At 37.6% G+C, this 17501-nt stretch overlaps 1 protein-coding gene across 4 annotated transcripts in view; it reads right to left on the minus strand.

Annotated features, from left to right (window-relative positions):
* Nucleotides 1-17501, minus strand: part of CCDC141 (coiled-coil domain containing 141) — a 207975-nt gene that overhangs the window by 4332 nt on the left and 186142 nt on the right. For 3 of the 4 annotated variants that reach the window (XM_045480376.1, XM_045480375.1, XM_045480373.1), the window contains 2 exons: nt 16677-16789; nt 12950-13066 (listed from right to left, as the gene is read on the minus strand). In XM_045480376.1, the coding sequence (XP_045336332.1) occupies nt 12950-13066; nt 16677-16789 (230 nt within the window). The remainder of the gene's footprint in view (nt 1-12949; nt 13067-16676; nt 16790-17501) is intronic. The other variant, XM_045480374.1, reaches the window with a different exon arrangement.

The raw sequence follows: 17501 nt of genomic DNA on the forward strand, positions 1-17501 counted from the left end.
ACTATCCATTCTCCCATCCCCCCAACCACTTCTACTTTCTGTCAGTATGAATTTGACAATTCTAGGCCATATAAAGTCACTTTTAATGACTGGTTTTATTTTCTTAAGCGCCTTATTTTTATTCTCCTGTTGCAAAATATCTACTGAGCACTTATTTCATACTAGGTGCCATGTTAGGCATTGGTGAGATGAAATGAGTAAAAGTAAATACAGTCTCTGCCCTCAGGGAGATAATAGCCCAGTGGGGGAGGTAGATATTAATGGAACAATCACAGGTTACAGTCCTTCACAAGAGAACACAAGATACAAAAGAGGAGTGCCTGCCACTTATCTTTCCATGCCATGTGGAGGGCAGGTCATGCTAGGAGACTGTGAACAGCAGTACATCACCTCCTGCTTACACTGATCTAGTATTTCTCCCCACTAATCCATGTCCATGTCTGCTTTAAAAAAGAGGCTCAAATATCCATCCTTTCTGGCACAAACTCAAAAGAGCATTGACGCTGAAGGGGATCTCATCTATCTCAGCCTGTTGTTTTATATCTACTTCTTCCTTGCCTTTCCTCTTTTTGGGTGCATTTTTTCTTAAAAATTATTGAGATTTTTCCATTGCCACTGCTTGCACATAAGAAAGTTATGTCTTGCCTTGACTTTGTGTTCTTCATTTTAGCTCATTCACTTTATAAATAATTTTTGAGACATAAATGTGTTTTCAGGTTGAAGATTAGAAGTAAAAACAGTGTTCCTTCGACTACCCCAGAGACATGACTTATCCTCAGAGAAACTATAAGCATAGGTTTGGAGAAAGTGGTTTCCTTCAGCCGTTTAGTAGAAGTTTAAACTCTGGGCCTAAAAGCCAGAATTTTTATTTTTATTATTTTTTTAAGTTTCTTTATTGATTTTGAGAGAGAGAGAGAGAGAGAGAGCATGAGCAAGGGAGGGGCAGAGAGTAGGAGAGAGAGAGAATCCCAAGCAGGCTTCCTGTAGTCAGCACAGAGTGCAATGCAGGGCTCAAATTCACGAACAGTGATATCATGATCTGAGCTGAAAGCAAGAGTCAGATGCTTACCCAACTAAGCCACCTAGGCGCCCCAAAGCCAGAAGTTTTTTAAAGTCCTTCTCATTAAAAAAACCCAAAAACTAAATAAACACATATCCAGTAGGAAATGCCCCTCCTTCTTTTGATTTTCCTACATCAGCTTAGCTCTGCATTTATTTTCCTTTTCATAGGGACTTTGGTCCAACTTCCTGTTCAGTATAGGCAACTTCTCTATGACATTCTGGTAGCCTATGTTTGAACACTTTTCCTGAAAGAGTTTTTTCTTTGAATAGAAGTTTATGCTTTACTTGTGTTAAGAATCTCTTCCTATATTTAGCAAAGATATGCCTTCACTCAGTATCCACCAACGGATCTGAACCGGCCTCCTGGAGCAACAAAGATGTCCAATTTCTCTCTTCTTTTAACTGCTCTTTGACTATTTGGAAAATTGGTCTCACAGTCTGTCAATCTCTTTCTTCTACTAAAACCTCCAGTCTTCTTCTGCCTTGCCTCTAGAACTTTTATCATCAAGGTCACCTTCTGGGAAGCCCTACTCCTACTAGGCATTTGTTGATTTGAGGGTCATCCATGGCCACGCAACTTCTTAATGCCTTCTTTGGGTAATGTGTGTCTCTCTAGAGAAGAGTAATGTTTAAGAATTGTCTGAAAATTTGCAACAGGCTTAGGAGAAAAACTTGAATAAAAGTCCAAGCTAATCTTCTCACTCTTCCCTCCTGCTTGGGGAGGAAATGACTTACTTAACTGCAGGTTTAGACTGACCATGCTCAGCTCTGACTTTTTGAAGCCTCTCCTGTGGATCTGTCTTCTACCAAATGTGTGCATTCATGTTAGATTTAAACTATGAAAAGCCCCTGTACAGAAAGCCTCTGGTTGTCTAGCTGTGTACCCAAGTGTTTAGGTAGGCAAGTCTATCTAAATCAGAGATAAAGTTTTAGGAAACCCACTAGAAAAGTCCAAGCCATATTCTCTAATCCTGCTTTTACTAGCTATTGATTCCTGACTCCCGTGACTCTCTTTCAGTGGTGTCAAACTCAGAAGGGAATCCAAGAATATTATTTTTTTACTCCCTACAATTCCTAAGGTAGAAAAATACTTTGCACAGCAAATAACACTAACAGATAATTTCTACTGACAATAAGAGAGAATGTTCTGAAATCTTTTCCAGAAGCATTTCAACTTATACTGTTTCCCCTAAATATGTTTATTTCCAGGATTTATTTACTTTCCAGATGGGAACTAATCAATGGAACCAACATCTCCTTGATCTATGTGATATATTTTTATTAAAATGATTATGTTAGTTCTTTTTGTGTTTTTATAAGAACCATATGTGGCTATTCATACTGAGTTTTTAAAATTTTTTTAAATATTTATTTATTTTTGAGAGAGAGACAGAGAGAGACAGAGAGAGAGACAGAGCATGAGTGGAGGAGGAGCAGAGAGAGAAGGAGACACAGAATCTGAAGCAGACTCCAGGCTCTGAGCTGTCAGCACAGAGCCAATGCGGGGCTCTAACTCATGAGCCATGAGATCATGACCTGAGCCGAAGTTGGACATTTAACCGACTGAGCCACCCAGGTGCCCCAATTCATACTGAGTTTTTAATCAGCCAAAATTTTCTACCTCTTCTATTAATGCCATTGATAAAAATGTTGAACACTGCAGAGTTTAGAACAAAGTCAGATGTCTCCCCAAGGCAAGGCAAACTATCTTCCAGGTTGACACTGTTGAACTACCTAACATTCTTGGAACAATTATAATCTAATCAAACTCTTATTCAGTTCACGTACTTACACTTACCTTAAGAAAGAGATCATAAATATGTTTATCAAATGACTTTTTGAAGTCAGAATAAATTTGCTTATGACACTAATCTAGAATTATCCATTAAATAGTCATCTCACAAAGCAAAAGCAAAATAAGGTGAATTTAATATAAGTTTTTCTGAGTCAATCCATGTAGGCTCTTGGCATTTTTGCCTTTATTCTCAAAGGCAAATAAGCTTTTCATTTTTAAGTCACTATGGAATTTTACAAAACTTCTTTTATTAATTAATTTCTAAAACTCAAGTATAATTAACATATAGTGTTCTATTAGTTTCAGGTGTACAATAAGTGATTCAACAATTCTATATATTACTCAGTGCTCACCACAATTAAGTGTGCTGCTAATCCCCTTCACCTATTTATTTATTTATTTATTTTATTTTTATTTTTTTCCCCTTCACCTATTTAAATCTCACTGAGTTACAGTTTTCTGGGTCTACCAGTTTCCTTTACGAAAATGTCTTTCAAACATTCACATATACTATTTTTTTTAACATTTCCCCACCATGAAATCATTTTTGCTATTAGTAGAGGGAAAAAGTGTGTGTGTGTGTGTGTGTGTGTGTGTGTGTGTGTGTGTTTCCAGAAAGGGGTATTTCCAGACAGAGCATATTTGCATCAATTTAATAAGTTCTGGCAGAATGGCTGGGAAGCTGATCTAATTCACCACAACACTACTCACTCTCAACTTGTTTCTCTTATATCCTTGGCTGCTGTTTGTCTTTTTGTTGATTCCTTTTTCTTCCCCAACCTTCTAATTATATGGATAGTATGTGATCTTGTCTTAAGTTCTCTAATCTTCTCTTTATACTTTTCCCCTGAAAGATCTCACCCACTTTCATGTCTAATGATCAATTAACTTTTAATTAATCCTAAATGTGTGGCCTCAGTTCTTATATCTGTCACGATTTCTAAACTTTCATTTCCACTGATAGCCATAACCACTTGGATTTACAACCATTGCCATGTAGGCAAACAAAGTGAGTGTTTGGAATAGAGAATATAATAATATTCTACATCCCTTGAAGTAAGTGTGTAGCACAAATTCTCAAAGTACACACAATGGGGAGCCATCTATATGGTAAATTTAAGGGAACATCAGAAGACTTTATCTTTCCAAATAGTCCCACAATACTCTTATCCTGGTATAAATAAGATTTAATGAAGGTAAGTAGGAAGTAGAGAAAGAATGATCTTGAACACAGGACTTCTCTATGAAAGACATTTCTGGGGAAGGCTTTTGGAAGGGGCTTTGGGCAGCCAAGGGGTGAGTTGGTAGCATTGCACACTTGGGGTAGACAAAATAAAAGAGATGAGAACAGAAAGATGGTGAAGAAAACTTTGTCCCTTTCCCATTTTTTTCCAAAGCAAATGTCTTAAGAACGCCTTTGCCGCCTACAGGTGATCAGGATTAGTAGAGGGCACAGGGCTGTCCTCACCCAGTTTGATAAGAGTACTCCACTGATTGTTTGGTATAAAAGTACTTCCATGATGAAAGCAAATTAAAACAACAGTGAGATATCACCTTACACCTTTCAGAATGGCTGGAATAAAAAAGACAAAATATAATAGGTTTTGATGAGGATGTGGAGAAAAAGGAACCCTCATGCACTGTTGGTGGGAATATAAACTGGTAAAGTTACTATGGAAAACAGTATGGAATTTCCTCAAAAAATTAAAAATAGAAATACCATATGATCCAATAATTCCACTACTGGGTATTTACCCAAAGAAAATAAAAACACTAGTTTGAAAAGATTATACATCCCTATGTTTATTGAAACACCATTATTTTTTTAAAATGTTTATTTATTGGGGGCACCTGGGTGGCTCAGTCGGTTGGGCTTCCGACTTCAGCTCAGGTCATGATCTCACTGCTCGTGAGTTCAGGCCTCACGTCGTGCTCTGTGCTGACAGCTCAGAGCCTGGAGCCTGCTTCAGATTCTGTCTCCCTCTCTCTCTGCCCCTCCCCTGCTTGTGCTCTGTCTCTCTCTCACAAAATATGAAAAAAAAAAAAACTTCAACAAAAAAATGTTTATTTATTTATTTTGGGAGATAGAGCATGTGGGTAGTGAAGAGAGGGAAAGAAGGGGAGAAGGAGAGGGGGAGAGAGAGAGAGAGAGAGAGAGAGAGAATATCTCATCCCCAGCAGGCTGGCATTTTCAGTGTGGAGCCTGATGCAAGGCTTAAACTTCCAAACCATGAGATCATGACCTGAGCTGATCAAGAGTTGGATGCTTAACCACCTGAGCCACCCAGGTGCCCCTAAAATATTATTTACAAAAGGCAGGATATGAATAGATGAATGGATAAAGAAGATGTGATGATATAGATACAGATACAGATACAGATACAGATACAGATACAGATATAGATAGATATAGATATACACATACACACATATATACACACAATGGAATATTACTCAGTCATAAAAAATGAGATCTTGCCATTGGGACATTTGGACAGACCTACAGGGTATTTATGCTAAGTGAAATAAGTCAGAAAAAGAAAAATACCACAGGATTTTACTTGTATGTGGAATCTGAAAAATAAAACAAATGAATAAACAAACTATAAGCAGAAACAGACTCAGATACTGAGAACAAACTAATGGTTGCCAGAGGGGGATGGACAAAATGGGTGAAAGGGAATGAGAAGTACACACTTCCAGCTAAGTCATGAGGATAAAAGGTACAGCATAGGGAATATGACCAACGGTGTCGTAATAGCACTGTGTGGTGACCGATGGTAGCTACAGCTGTGGTGAGCATAGCATAAGGTATAGACCTGTCAAATAACTATGTTACATACCTGAAACTAATATAACATTGTGTGTCAACTAAACTTGAATTTATAAAAATAATAAATTATAAAGCAAATGATAAAAAGTACTTACAATAGATATTTTTGATGTTGCCACCTGTAATTAAGCAAGCATTAACACTATGTGCCATTTTTTTTTCTTTTTTGCAGTTATGTACTTTATTCAAGCAGGTGAATCCAGACAACTTTCTCCGTGAGGTGAGACAGTATCCAATAACCTGTGGGTCTTATGATCTCGTCCATCTGAGCAACTGTTCTCCCATATTAGTCTGGTTCTAAGACTGTGGGGAAAGTTAAGTAACTGGTTCTTAAATTTTTAAATTGTCATTTCTATGATATGTTATCTCCAAACTAGACTCTGAGATAATGTATGTATATTGAGGGGAACTTTGAAAACATAAATTTGTTTTATATTACTTGATCTTCTTGGGGTGCAACCACAGAACACCATTGTGCAGTGGGGATTGATGCCTTCACTGCCCGTGTGTCCCTGACTCTGAGTCATACAGGATTGAATTCTTTCACTTCCCTGCAAAAATGAATGATTCTATTTAAATATGTAGTTTAAATGAGCTCGGTTCAGAGTAGGCTCCCAAATTCCCTGCTTTTGTTGGCAGTATCTTTAACCTATGAGAATTAACTAATATACCTGAGTCTTAAACTGGCAACATCATTTCCTGGCTATGATTTCCTTTGTGGCCCAGGAAAACCCTTAACTTACAGATCTATCTCATAGAATTAAAAGTCCTTATTAATACCAAAAAAAAGTACTTCCATGCTATTGCTTTATTAATCATCATGTAAACAGATGAAGGGGAAGAGCGAGGGAACAGGTTGGCAGGAGAATCTGCAGTGTCATTACAAAGCAGCTTATTTACACAGAGCCGTTCCTTAGAGCTCACTTTCGGTCTTACAGAAAAAGTTAACGTGTCTGAAATTCAGGAGAATGGCACTGCCTGCCCAATGCCGACACTACCCTCTATGATTCTTGGAGGGCAAAATATTTTATCTCTTTTAGTCTCAGTTTCCTCAACTATAAAATGAGATTTGATCAGATGATTGTTAAATCCCTTATAGCACTTGAATTCTATAACTCTAAATGTGGGCATTGTAAGCCTGCATCCTCTACTGAATAGTTCTGTGGTTTTGGGGGAGTCTCTTAATATTCTGGGTATCTGTTTAATCTTAGGAGTTTTCAAATATTACTATGGATTTGGCTTTGGTACTCACCTTGGAGGGAAGACACTATCTCTAATCTGTTAGCAGTGCAATGGGCACTGCATTTGCTAAATTGCCTAATTCCACCTGCTGCATTTTGGGGTTAGAAAAATGAGAAGCACTTTATTATCACCAAGAGAAAATCCTGTGATGAGTATATTCTTGTAATAGTCTGGTAGAATTGTTCTCTTTACTTTTTTAAGTTTTTATTTAAATTCCAGTTAGTTAACATATAATGTAATATTAGTTTTAAGTATAAAATATAGTGATTCAACAGTTCCATACAATACCTGGTCCTCATCACAACAAATGCTCTCCTTAATCCCCATTACCTATTTAACCCATTCCCCTCCCCTCTGGTAATCATTAGTTTGTTTGTTCTCTGTAGTTAAGAGTCAGTTTCTTGGTTTGCCTCTCTCTCTCTCTTTTTTTCCTTTGCTCATTTGTTTTGTTCCTTAAATTCCACATGAGTAAAATCATATGGTGTCTGTCTTTCTCTGACTAACTTATTTCACTTAGTATAATACCCTCTTGTTCCATCCATGTCCTTGCAAATGGTATGATTTCATTATTTTTTATGGCTGAATAATATTCCATTGTGTGTGTGTCTATGTATATATATATATATATATATATATATATATATATATATATATATGGACACACCACATCTTCTTTATCCACTCATCAGTTGATGGACATTTGGGCTGTTTTAATAATTTGGCTATTGTAGATAATGCTGCTATACACATTGAGGTGTATGTATCCCTTTGAATTAGTATTTTTGTATAGTTTGAGTAAATACTTAGTAGTACAATTGCTGGATTGTAGGGTAGTTCTATTTTTGACTTTCTGAGGAAGCTCCATACTGTTTCCAGAGTTGCTGCACCAGTTTGTATTCCCACCAATAGTGTAAGAGGGTTCCTCTTTCTCCACATCTTCACTAACACAGGTATCTTCTGTTGTGTTTAGCCATTCTGACAGGTGTGAGGTGGTATGTCATTATAGTTTTGATTTGTATTTCCCTGATGACTGGTGATGTTGAGCATCTTTTCATGTGTCTGCTGGCCATTTGTATGCCTTTTGAAAATGTCTTGTCATGTCTTCTGCCCAATTCTTAACTGGATTATTTGTTTTTGGGGGTGTTGAGTTTGGTAAGTTCTTTACAGATTTTGGATACAAACCCTTCAACAGGTATGTCATTTGCAAATAGCTTCTCCCATTCTGTTGGCTGTCTTTTAGTTTTGTTGATTGTTCCCCTCACTGTGTAGAAGTTTTTTATTTTGATGAAGTCCCAATAGTTTATTTTTGCTTTTTTTACTTGCCTCAGGAGACATGTCTAGAAAGAAGTTGCTATAGCCGATGTCAAAGAGGTTACTGCATATTCTCCTCTAGGATGTTTATGTCTTCATGGATTACATTTCAAATTTATTTTTGTGTATGGTGTAAGAAAGTGGTCTAGTTTCATTCTTCTACATGTTGCTCTCCAGTTTTACCAACACCATTTGTTGAAGAGACTGTATTTTTTCTCACTGGATATTCTTTCCTGCTTTATTGAAGACTAATTGACTATATACTTGTGGGTTCATTTCTGGGTCCTCAATGCTGTACTATTGACCTGTGTGTCTTTTTTTGTGCCAGTAATGTACTGTTTTGGACCACTACACTTCGGTAATATAACTTGAAGTCTGGAATTGTGATGCCTCCAGCTTTGCTTTTCTTTTGCAAAGTTGCTTTGACTATTTGGCTATTGTAAAACTTTAACAATATTTATTCTTCCAATCTATGAGCACAGAATATCTTTCCATTTCTTTGTATCATTTTCCATTTCTTTCATCAGTGTTTTATAGTTTTGAGAGTATAGGTCTTTTACCTCTTTAGTAAGGTTTATTCCTAACCAAATTGTTTTTGGTGAAATTGTAAATGGGATTGATTCCTTAATTTCTATTTCTGCTGCTTCATTATTGGTGTATAGAAATGCAGCAGATTTTTGTGTGTTGATTTTGTATCCTACAACTTTACTGAATTCATTATGAATTCTAGTAATTTTTTGGTAGGCTCTTTTGGGTTTGCTATAGAGAGTATCATGTCATCTGGAAATAGTGAAAGTTTTACTTCTTCCTTGCTGATTTGAATACCTTTCATTTCTTTTTGTTGTATGATTGCTGAGGCTAGGACTTCCAGTACTTGTTAAATAACAGTGGTGAGTGTGGATATCCCTGTTTTGTTCCTTCACTTTTATACTAAATAACAGATGATCTATCACCTTTTTTTTTTTCAACGTTTATTTATTTTTTGGGGGACAGAGAGAGACAGAGCATGAACGGGGGAGGGGCAGAGAGAGAGGGAGACACAGAATCGGAAACAGGCTCCAGGCTCTGAGCCATCAGCCCAGAGCCCGACGCGGGGCTCGAACTCACGGACCGCGAGATCGTGACCTGGCTGAAGTCGGACACTTAACCGACTGCGCCACCCAGGCGCCCCATAACTTATATTAAAATAAAATCAATTTCTCAATGAAAATAAATCTTGATTTTTTTATTTAAAACCATCTGTTCATTTAATTTTTCTTCTAAGAAAAATAAATAAAAGCAATAAAATAAATGAATTAAAAGTAAAGCAATAAATTGCTTGCTTTGGTAGCAATAACCTTCACTTTAAGTCTTAATAAATGTGGGTTGGTTGGCAGTGCAGACAAATGTGCAGAATTTAAAAGATAAGAGGAATTTAGTATCTCTTAGAAACTTAGTTAAGAAGATGAGATGCACAGTGGTGCCGGGGTGGCTCAGTCAGTTAAGTGTCTGACTTCGGCTCAGGTCATGATCTTGTGATTTGTGAGTTCAAGCCCTACTTTGGGCTCTGTGCTGACAGCTTAGAGCCGAGAGCCTGTTTCAAATTCTGTATCTCCCTCTCTCTCTGCTTTTCCTCTACTTGTACTGTGTCTGGCTCTCTCAAAAATAAACATTAAATTTTTTTGTTAATAAAAAAAAGATGTGATGAACAAAAATAAATTCAAAATGGATGAAAGACCTAAATGTGAGACAGGAAACCATCAAGATCCTATAGGAGAAAATAGGCAGCAACCTCTTTGACCTGGGTTGCAGAAACTTCTTACTTGACATATCTCTAAAGGCAAGAGAAATAAAAGCAAAAAATGAACTGTTGGGACCTCATCAAGGTAATAAGCTATGGCACAGCAAAGGAAACAATCAACAAAACCAACAGGCAACTGGTGGAATGGGAGAAGATATTTGCAAATGACATATCCAATAAAGGGTTGTCCAAAATCTATAAAGAACTTACCAAACTCAACACCCAAAACGAATAATCCAGTAGAAATGGGCAGAAGACATGATTAGACACTTTTCCAAAGAAGACAGCCAGATGGCCAACAGACACATGAAAAGATGCTCAACATTGCTCACCATCAGGGAAATACAAATCAAAACCACAATGAGATACCACCTCACACTGGTCAGAGCGGCTAAAATTAACTCAGGAAACAACAGATGTTGGTAAGGATGTGGAGAAAGGGGAACCCTATTGCACTGTTGGTGGGAATGCAAGCTGGTGCAGCCAGTCTGGAAAATAGTGTGGAGGCTCCTCAAAAAATTATAAATAGAAGTACCTTAAAACACAGCAATTGTACTACTAGGAAGTTATCACAAGGATACAAAAATGCTGTTTTGAAGGGGCATGTGTACATGCACCCCAATGTTTATAGCAGCACTTTCAACAATAGCCAAATTATGGAAAAGCCCAAATGTCCATTAACTGATGAATGGATTAAGAAAATGTGGTATGTATATATTACATACATACACACACACAATGGAATGTTACTTGGCAATGAAAAAGAATGAAACTTTGCCATTGGAGGATATTTTGCAACTGGAGGATATTTTGCTAAGTGGAATAAGTCAGAGAAAGACAGGTATCATATGAATTTGCTCATGTGTGGAATTTGAGAAACTTAATAGATGATCATAGAGGAAGAGAAGGAAAAATAAGATAAAAAACAGAAAGGGAGGCAAACTATAAATACAGAGAACACACTGAGGGTTGCTGGAGGGGAGATGGGTGGGGGGAAGTGGCTAAATGGGCGCTGGGCATTAAGGAGGGCACTTGTTGGAATGAGCACTGGGTGTCATATGTAAGTGATAAATCACTGGATTCTACTAAAGCCAAGACTACACTGTATGTTAACTAACTTGAGAATAAAAGGAAAGAAAGGAAGGAAGAAAGAATGAACATTGATGCATTTAGTGTTATTCTTTTTTTATTTCAACCACTTGGTCTCAATTGAGGGTGATTTTGCTCCCCAGGGAACATTTGGCAATGTCCATGGACATTTTTTAGTTGTGACAACTGGGTGGGTGGGGGAGGCGTGCCACTGGCATCTAGTTGATAGAGGCCAGGAATGTTGCTATATATCCTGTAATGCACAGGACAGCTCTCCACAGCAAAGAATTCTCTGGGCCAAAATGGCAACAGCGCTGAGATTGAGAAGACCTGATTTAGACCAATCACAATAACTAAAGATCATTAGACATAAGACTAAGGTTTAACAAAGTAACCAAGGTTTGGCAGCTTTCCTTTGCCTCAGGGTGGAATCAGGGTTTAAGTGCTTCAAGGCCATCCAACAACAAAGTCAGTTTGCGTAATGACACTTGCTGCCTGGAGGTTGTATAATTGCACTAGACCTTGACAAAGATTGAACCTATGGAACACGACCTATATAGAAGATCTAAGCATGGTAATGACTTTAAGAAAAGATAAATCTTTTTCCATGAGATAACTACAAGTGGGGAGATATTTATTTTAAACTCTCATATCACAAGAAGTATACTTTATTAATTTGGGGACAGTTGAGAATAATGTTGACTCTGTTTGTTCCTTCAGTTCCTTGGGAGAGAGAGGAACATTGGAAGCAAAACTGGCAAAGCAAAAAGACAAGAGCTAATTATAGTCCAGCAGCTATGAATAGAGTGAGCAACTTATACCAAAAATTGCATAATGATGTGATTTAAATAATGCTTTTGAAATCATAAAATATTTGCATTTTGTGAATGTTTGCAGTTTTTGCTACATGCTCAATTTATCTGTAATACATAAATTTTAAAGTAATTTAAACATTTTTGTACTTTAGTATTTATATTTCAGTTGGGTTCTATGTTTTAGTATATGTACATGGAAATATCATCTTAGAGGTAACTTCTGTGGGAACAAGATACAAGCTAATTTTGGGCACCCGGGTGGCTCAGTTGGTTAAGCATCTGACTTCAGCTCAGGTCATGATCTCACAGTGAGTTCCACCCCCGCATCGGGCTCTCTGCTGTTAGCACAGAGCCCACTTCAGATCCTTTGTCTCCTTCTCTCTCTGCCCTCCCGTCCCCCAAAATACATACATACATACATACATACATACATGCAGTTTTAAAAAAGTTAATTTCAGGTATTATGGTTTTCTAGTGGGTAATGTAAAACAACAAAATCATAGCTTGGTGGTGTGACAGAAGTGGTTTGGGGGGGCTTTTGGGTGGCTCAGTCTGTTAAGAGTCCGACTCTTGATTTTGGCTCAGGTCATGATCTCACAGTTCATGGGTTTGAATCCTGCATCAGGCTCCATGCTGACAGTGTGGAGCCTGCTTGGGATTCTCTTTCTCTCCCTCTCTGTCTTCCCCTCCCCCACTCACACTCACACGAGTGTTCTCTCTCTCAAAATAAATAAATAAACTTAAAAAAAGAGTGGTTTGGAGTGACAGTATGGTGACTAAACAGCTATCCCAATACCACTGTGAACTACTATGGTCCCAGTATTCAATAGGAAGTGCTCAGAGGGAAATAACATAGGTGGGAGAAGTACTAAGTAAAGGGTAGAAAGGAGGTACAGGATGAGGGCAATCACATTGAAAGATTTGATTCAGATAGATAAGAAGGCTTTAATTCACTTTTTTTTTTTCAATGAAAAGGGATTCTAATCTCAAAATGCAAAACTGAGACTACATGGTTTCATTACCTTATTTCTTTCTTCATTGAATAATGTCTGCTTATTTCTTGCTGGTTCTTTTAGCAGGTCAACAAAGTCATCATGGAGATCTTCCAAATTCAGATTCATTTTTAAAATGTCTCCCTGCTGTACAAAGAGATGGTTAGTCAGAGTCTGGGCCAGGAAAGTTGGAGGCACAGTGCTACACAACAACCACTTGGAAGAAAACATAGGCCACTTGCAACCTTTCAGCAAATGTATTCTACAGGAGAGTGACTATGCCCAGCCCAGGATGTGACTTACAAAATTATCTTGTTAAGTTTCCAGCTCCCCTCCTACCTCACTCCTTTGATCAAGTTCATTGCCAGTAAAAACTGGTGGTTCAAAAGCCCAGCAGGAACAAAGTCATTGCTCTAATAGGATGCACCTACAGGGAGCGTTCTCCAGAGGAAAAAAAAACATTGTGCATGGCAGTCTAAGCCATTAGGAAAGTCTGGGGGAGTGGTGAGGAGGAAGAAATGTCTGAAGGTTCTGGTGGAGAGCAAAGAGGAAATCCAGAGATTTTACATAAGCAAATATTTGGGAGACTCAGGAAGAGAGGAAGGAGATATCACTGAGTACATTAAAGAAAAAACAATTGAGAACAAAGGATGCTTCATGTGGATGATGATACTTTGCTCCTGTAGCTCATAGGGCTGTTTTAGTCATGGAAGTATAGGTGTTTGCAAGCTGCCGGGGAACCCCTGTGGGGGCTGAGAAGACTTTGGAAAGATAAAAGGAGCCTCAGGTACACCACATTTAGGATGATTAATTATACTGCACCAGAACATTCCCTATTCCACCTGAAACATGATCAGGCCCATGGTCAGATGGGCCTTAAAGAAACAGCATGTTCCTCAATGTGCTCAACGTGCTATATGGACTCAGAGAATTTGGGGAGATGCTTACTGGGGAGACTCAACTTTTAGTCTAACTCTAAAACTTAAGCTGGTTTGTGCTATTGGTTAAGTTACTCTGCTTTGGTACACACTTGACATCTAATTCCAAAATGGTGGTTGTTGTGGAAAGAATACTAGAGTTTGAATTGTATAATTCCAGAACCTCCACTACTGATGGTAAGGCCCCAGGCAAAGCACTTTTACATTCTTTGAACTTCACCTCTAAAACAAGGAAAACAACATTTGCTTTACTACCATCACAAGATTATTTGCAAATCACTGAAGTAATATATATGAAAAGACTTTGTAAATCTCAAATTGCTATCCAAATAGAAAGGATTATTATCACTATTTTACCCTTGATAGGGATTTCTGGGCCTATTTTTAATAACCCCTACAAAAGAGCCATAGCACCAACCTTAAAAACATAAAAACTAGATGTTTATGCTTTCATGCAAACATATGTAAACTGTTAGTAAGAATTCTTTGACAAGCTTTTGTTCAGGCTGTAACTGGTAAGAGCCTTGCTGATGCCCCTGTCTCTTGCCAGAGAGGCTCTTCCTCACTTTTATATCCACCCAAATCATATCTTTTTGAGCTATGTATTGAATGATTCTTCTTCTTTGTGTCAATCCTTTGAGTTTTTACTACAAATGCCACACAACTCTTTCTGGAGAACAAGCTTCAGGCAAAGAATAGTGTTAAATGTATGGGACCCTAAGCTGAACAGAGTCATAGGGTTTCTTCAGGTGTAATGGAGTAAATGGTTTGGGGTACTAATGGTAGTTATATGTGATGATCACAGTAGGAAAGAATGGGGGAATCAGAGAGGCAGGGACCCAGACCACGAAGGAACTGTGGAGGAGGCAGCATTTAGGTTTGGCTTTGAGAGATAGTAAAATTTAGATAAGCAGAGAGAGAAGGTCATGTACAGGAAGGTTTAGGAGGAGAAAACTCAGAAATGTGGGGTAGCAGACCAGTGAGACAGGAGCCTACGATGAGTATAGAAGCACACTGATTTGGAAAGACAGCCTTGGAATACCGGAAGGCCTTGAGTTTAAACTTTATATAGTAAGCAATGAAGAATTTGTAGTCAAGTGTTTTGAGTGTAAAAATGACATTAGCATTAGGAAGGGTAATCCAGCTGGAGTGTATAATCAGGATGCTCCTGACTAGTGCAAAAGGGAATCCAAGTGATGGGTTGGGAATAAGAAAAAGAGGGTGCAATCCTGATTACAGGGGTGTAAGAAGAATGGGAAATGAGGAAGTGAGGAGAGGGAGTGGGTAGAGCTTTCAGAAAGAACGGCCATGAAGGTGAAAGCAGAAAGGAATATCACTTTGAGAGAGTAAATTTTATTAAGTGGCCCTCACTTGAAGAAGTACAACAGAAATGGGAGGGATGTTGTAGATAGTAAAGAGCAAAGAGTCAGGGGAAGTAGCAGTTTTCAAGCTGTGTCCTGGAAGTCAAGAGAAGAAACAGATCCTCGGAGGGTTGGATGGAGGTGGGGAGGAAATGATCATTGTTTAAAAAGATAATATAAGACCCATAGCAAATTCATACATTATTGATGGCATTAAAATTCTAAAATATTTGTGGAATTTAATTTAACATATGTATATTAGGAACATTAACAATTTTGTACTCATTTACCTAAATCTGCCCTGGAGAGCTCATGTGTAGGTAACAATACAAGAGAAAAAAAAATCTTTTTGCAAGAAGATGTTCATTGCAGTGTTAATTAAATGGTAAAAAAAAAAAAAAAGAAAAAAAGTTGAAAATCTGTTTCTTAAAGAAAAAGATAACTTGATTGGTCACCCACTCAGTTAAAAGATAAGCAAACTATTCTGAATGGACTGAGTACTCAAATTTATGATGTGGAAATTCATACAGAAAAAAAAAAGGTTGCTAGAAATAGAATTCTGCTCTGAACTGCAAGAGCACCATTATGTCTCAATATCAACAATAATCACAATAACCATGGGTGTCTTCACATTGAATCCTCAGGGTTACTCTGTGATTAGGATCCCCTATTTCCTCCATTTTATAGATCAAGAAACTGAGACTCAAACAGATGAAGTAACTTGCCCCAAATCACAAATCCAGTTATTTGGAGAATTGGTATTCTGAGGCAGCTGTATTTTACTCTATGGCTTGTGCTCTTAATTACCTTGTCATTCTCTACATCTTAAGTAACTAGTTCTTTCAGCCAGTTGTTAAAATAGTACTAATGAAGCTAGTTTTCATAAAATACAGACAAAACAATATATGCATTTCTCTCTCATAACTGGATTTTTGCCTAGGGATTAGACATCAACATATTTTCTATTTTTTATTCCATCAGCTTATTACTTCATGAAAGATGCTAATGATTAGTTCAATACTTCCATGAAGCTAAATGTTCAATGAATCTAATACGTGAAGATTTAGTTTTATTTTCTCCGGGGCCACAATTTGGAAGGAAAAAGAATCCTTACATTTATTATCTGGGAATGAAAGTATAAGGCTACTTAATACAGACTTTACTTTGATTTTAATGGCATACATTTATCCTTTAGGATGTGATCCATGAAAATGTAAATGAGACACCTTAATTGTGTTTAGCCCTCATTCCCAGCAATATTTTTCTCTGCAGTGATGGAAAAGAAACAGAATTAATTATCGGAAACACCCAGATAATTATGTTAGAAAGCTGTGAAACAAATGTGCACATTATGTCCCTTGAGAATTTCCATTAGAACATCTTTGGACCAGAAGACACTTATCAACACATTTTTATTTATATCACTTGAAAATACATACTCTGGGAAGAAGAAATTACCTTCAGCTTTTCTTCAAGCTCTGTGAGAGAGACGCATAATTCAGTGATAGATTCAAGAACCTCTTTGTGTTTTGCCACTATTTTCTCAGCATATTTCTGCCCTTCTTCAAAACCTGGTGAGAAGAAGGGACAAAAGACAAAAGACAAAACAAAACAAAACAAAACAACTATTTTTTGAGGTCAAATCCTTAGCAGAAAACAAACAAACAAACAAACAAACAAACAAACTCTGCTAGGGTGTTAATTCATTTCCCCAGTGTCTGGTGTAAAGGCTGGTAGATAGTAAGTGCTTAATAAATACTTGTTGAATAGATAAATAAATGAATGAAGGCATGAAAAACAGGTACCCTAGGAAAATGTTTACAAATCTGCTGTACCACGTCACTTTCATGTAGCCTAAACTATGTTGCTTTGTTAATATTCTTAAAGCTCCACTCTAATCCATTTTCTCCTGTTTTTGAACATTCAATCATTCTTTATTCATGGATTCAAAGCCCTCCATAATATAATTTCAAGGTGCTTCTCCCAAGCGTATGCCACCCTAGTTCCCTCACACACTTAGTTCTGGTCAAACTGAACCAGCAACTCTCCCCCTGCGAATCCCCATAGCCAGAGTATTCTTTCCTATACCAAGAATACCCTTCCCCCACTCTCTGCTGTCAAAACCCTATGTACTCTCCAAGATCTACTTCAAATAGCAATATCTCTGAAATGTTCTTAATCTTTGCCCTCCTAGATTTTTTTTCTCTCTACCTGAATAACAATAAAAATAGCTACCATGGGGGCGCCTGGGTGGCGCAGTCGGTTAAGCGTCCGACTTCAGCC

This window comes from Leopardus geoffroyi, chromosome C1, assembly GCF_018350155.1.
Source record: "Leopardus geoffroyi isolate Oge1 chromosome C1, O.geoffroyi_Oge1_pat1.0, whole genome shotgun sequence".
NCBI lineage: Eukaryota > Metazoa > Chordata > Mammalia > Carnivora > Felidae > Leopardus > Leopardus geoffroyi.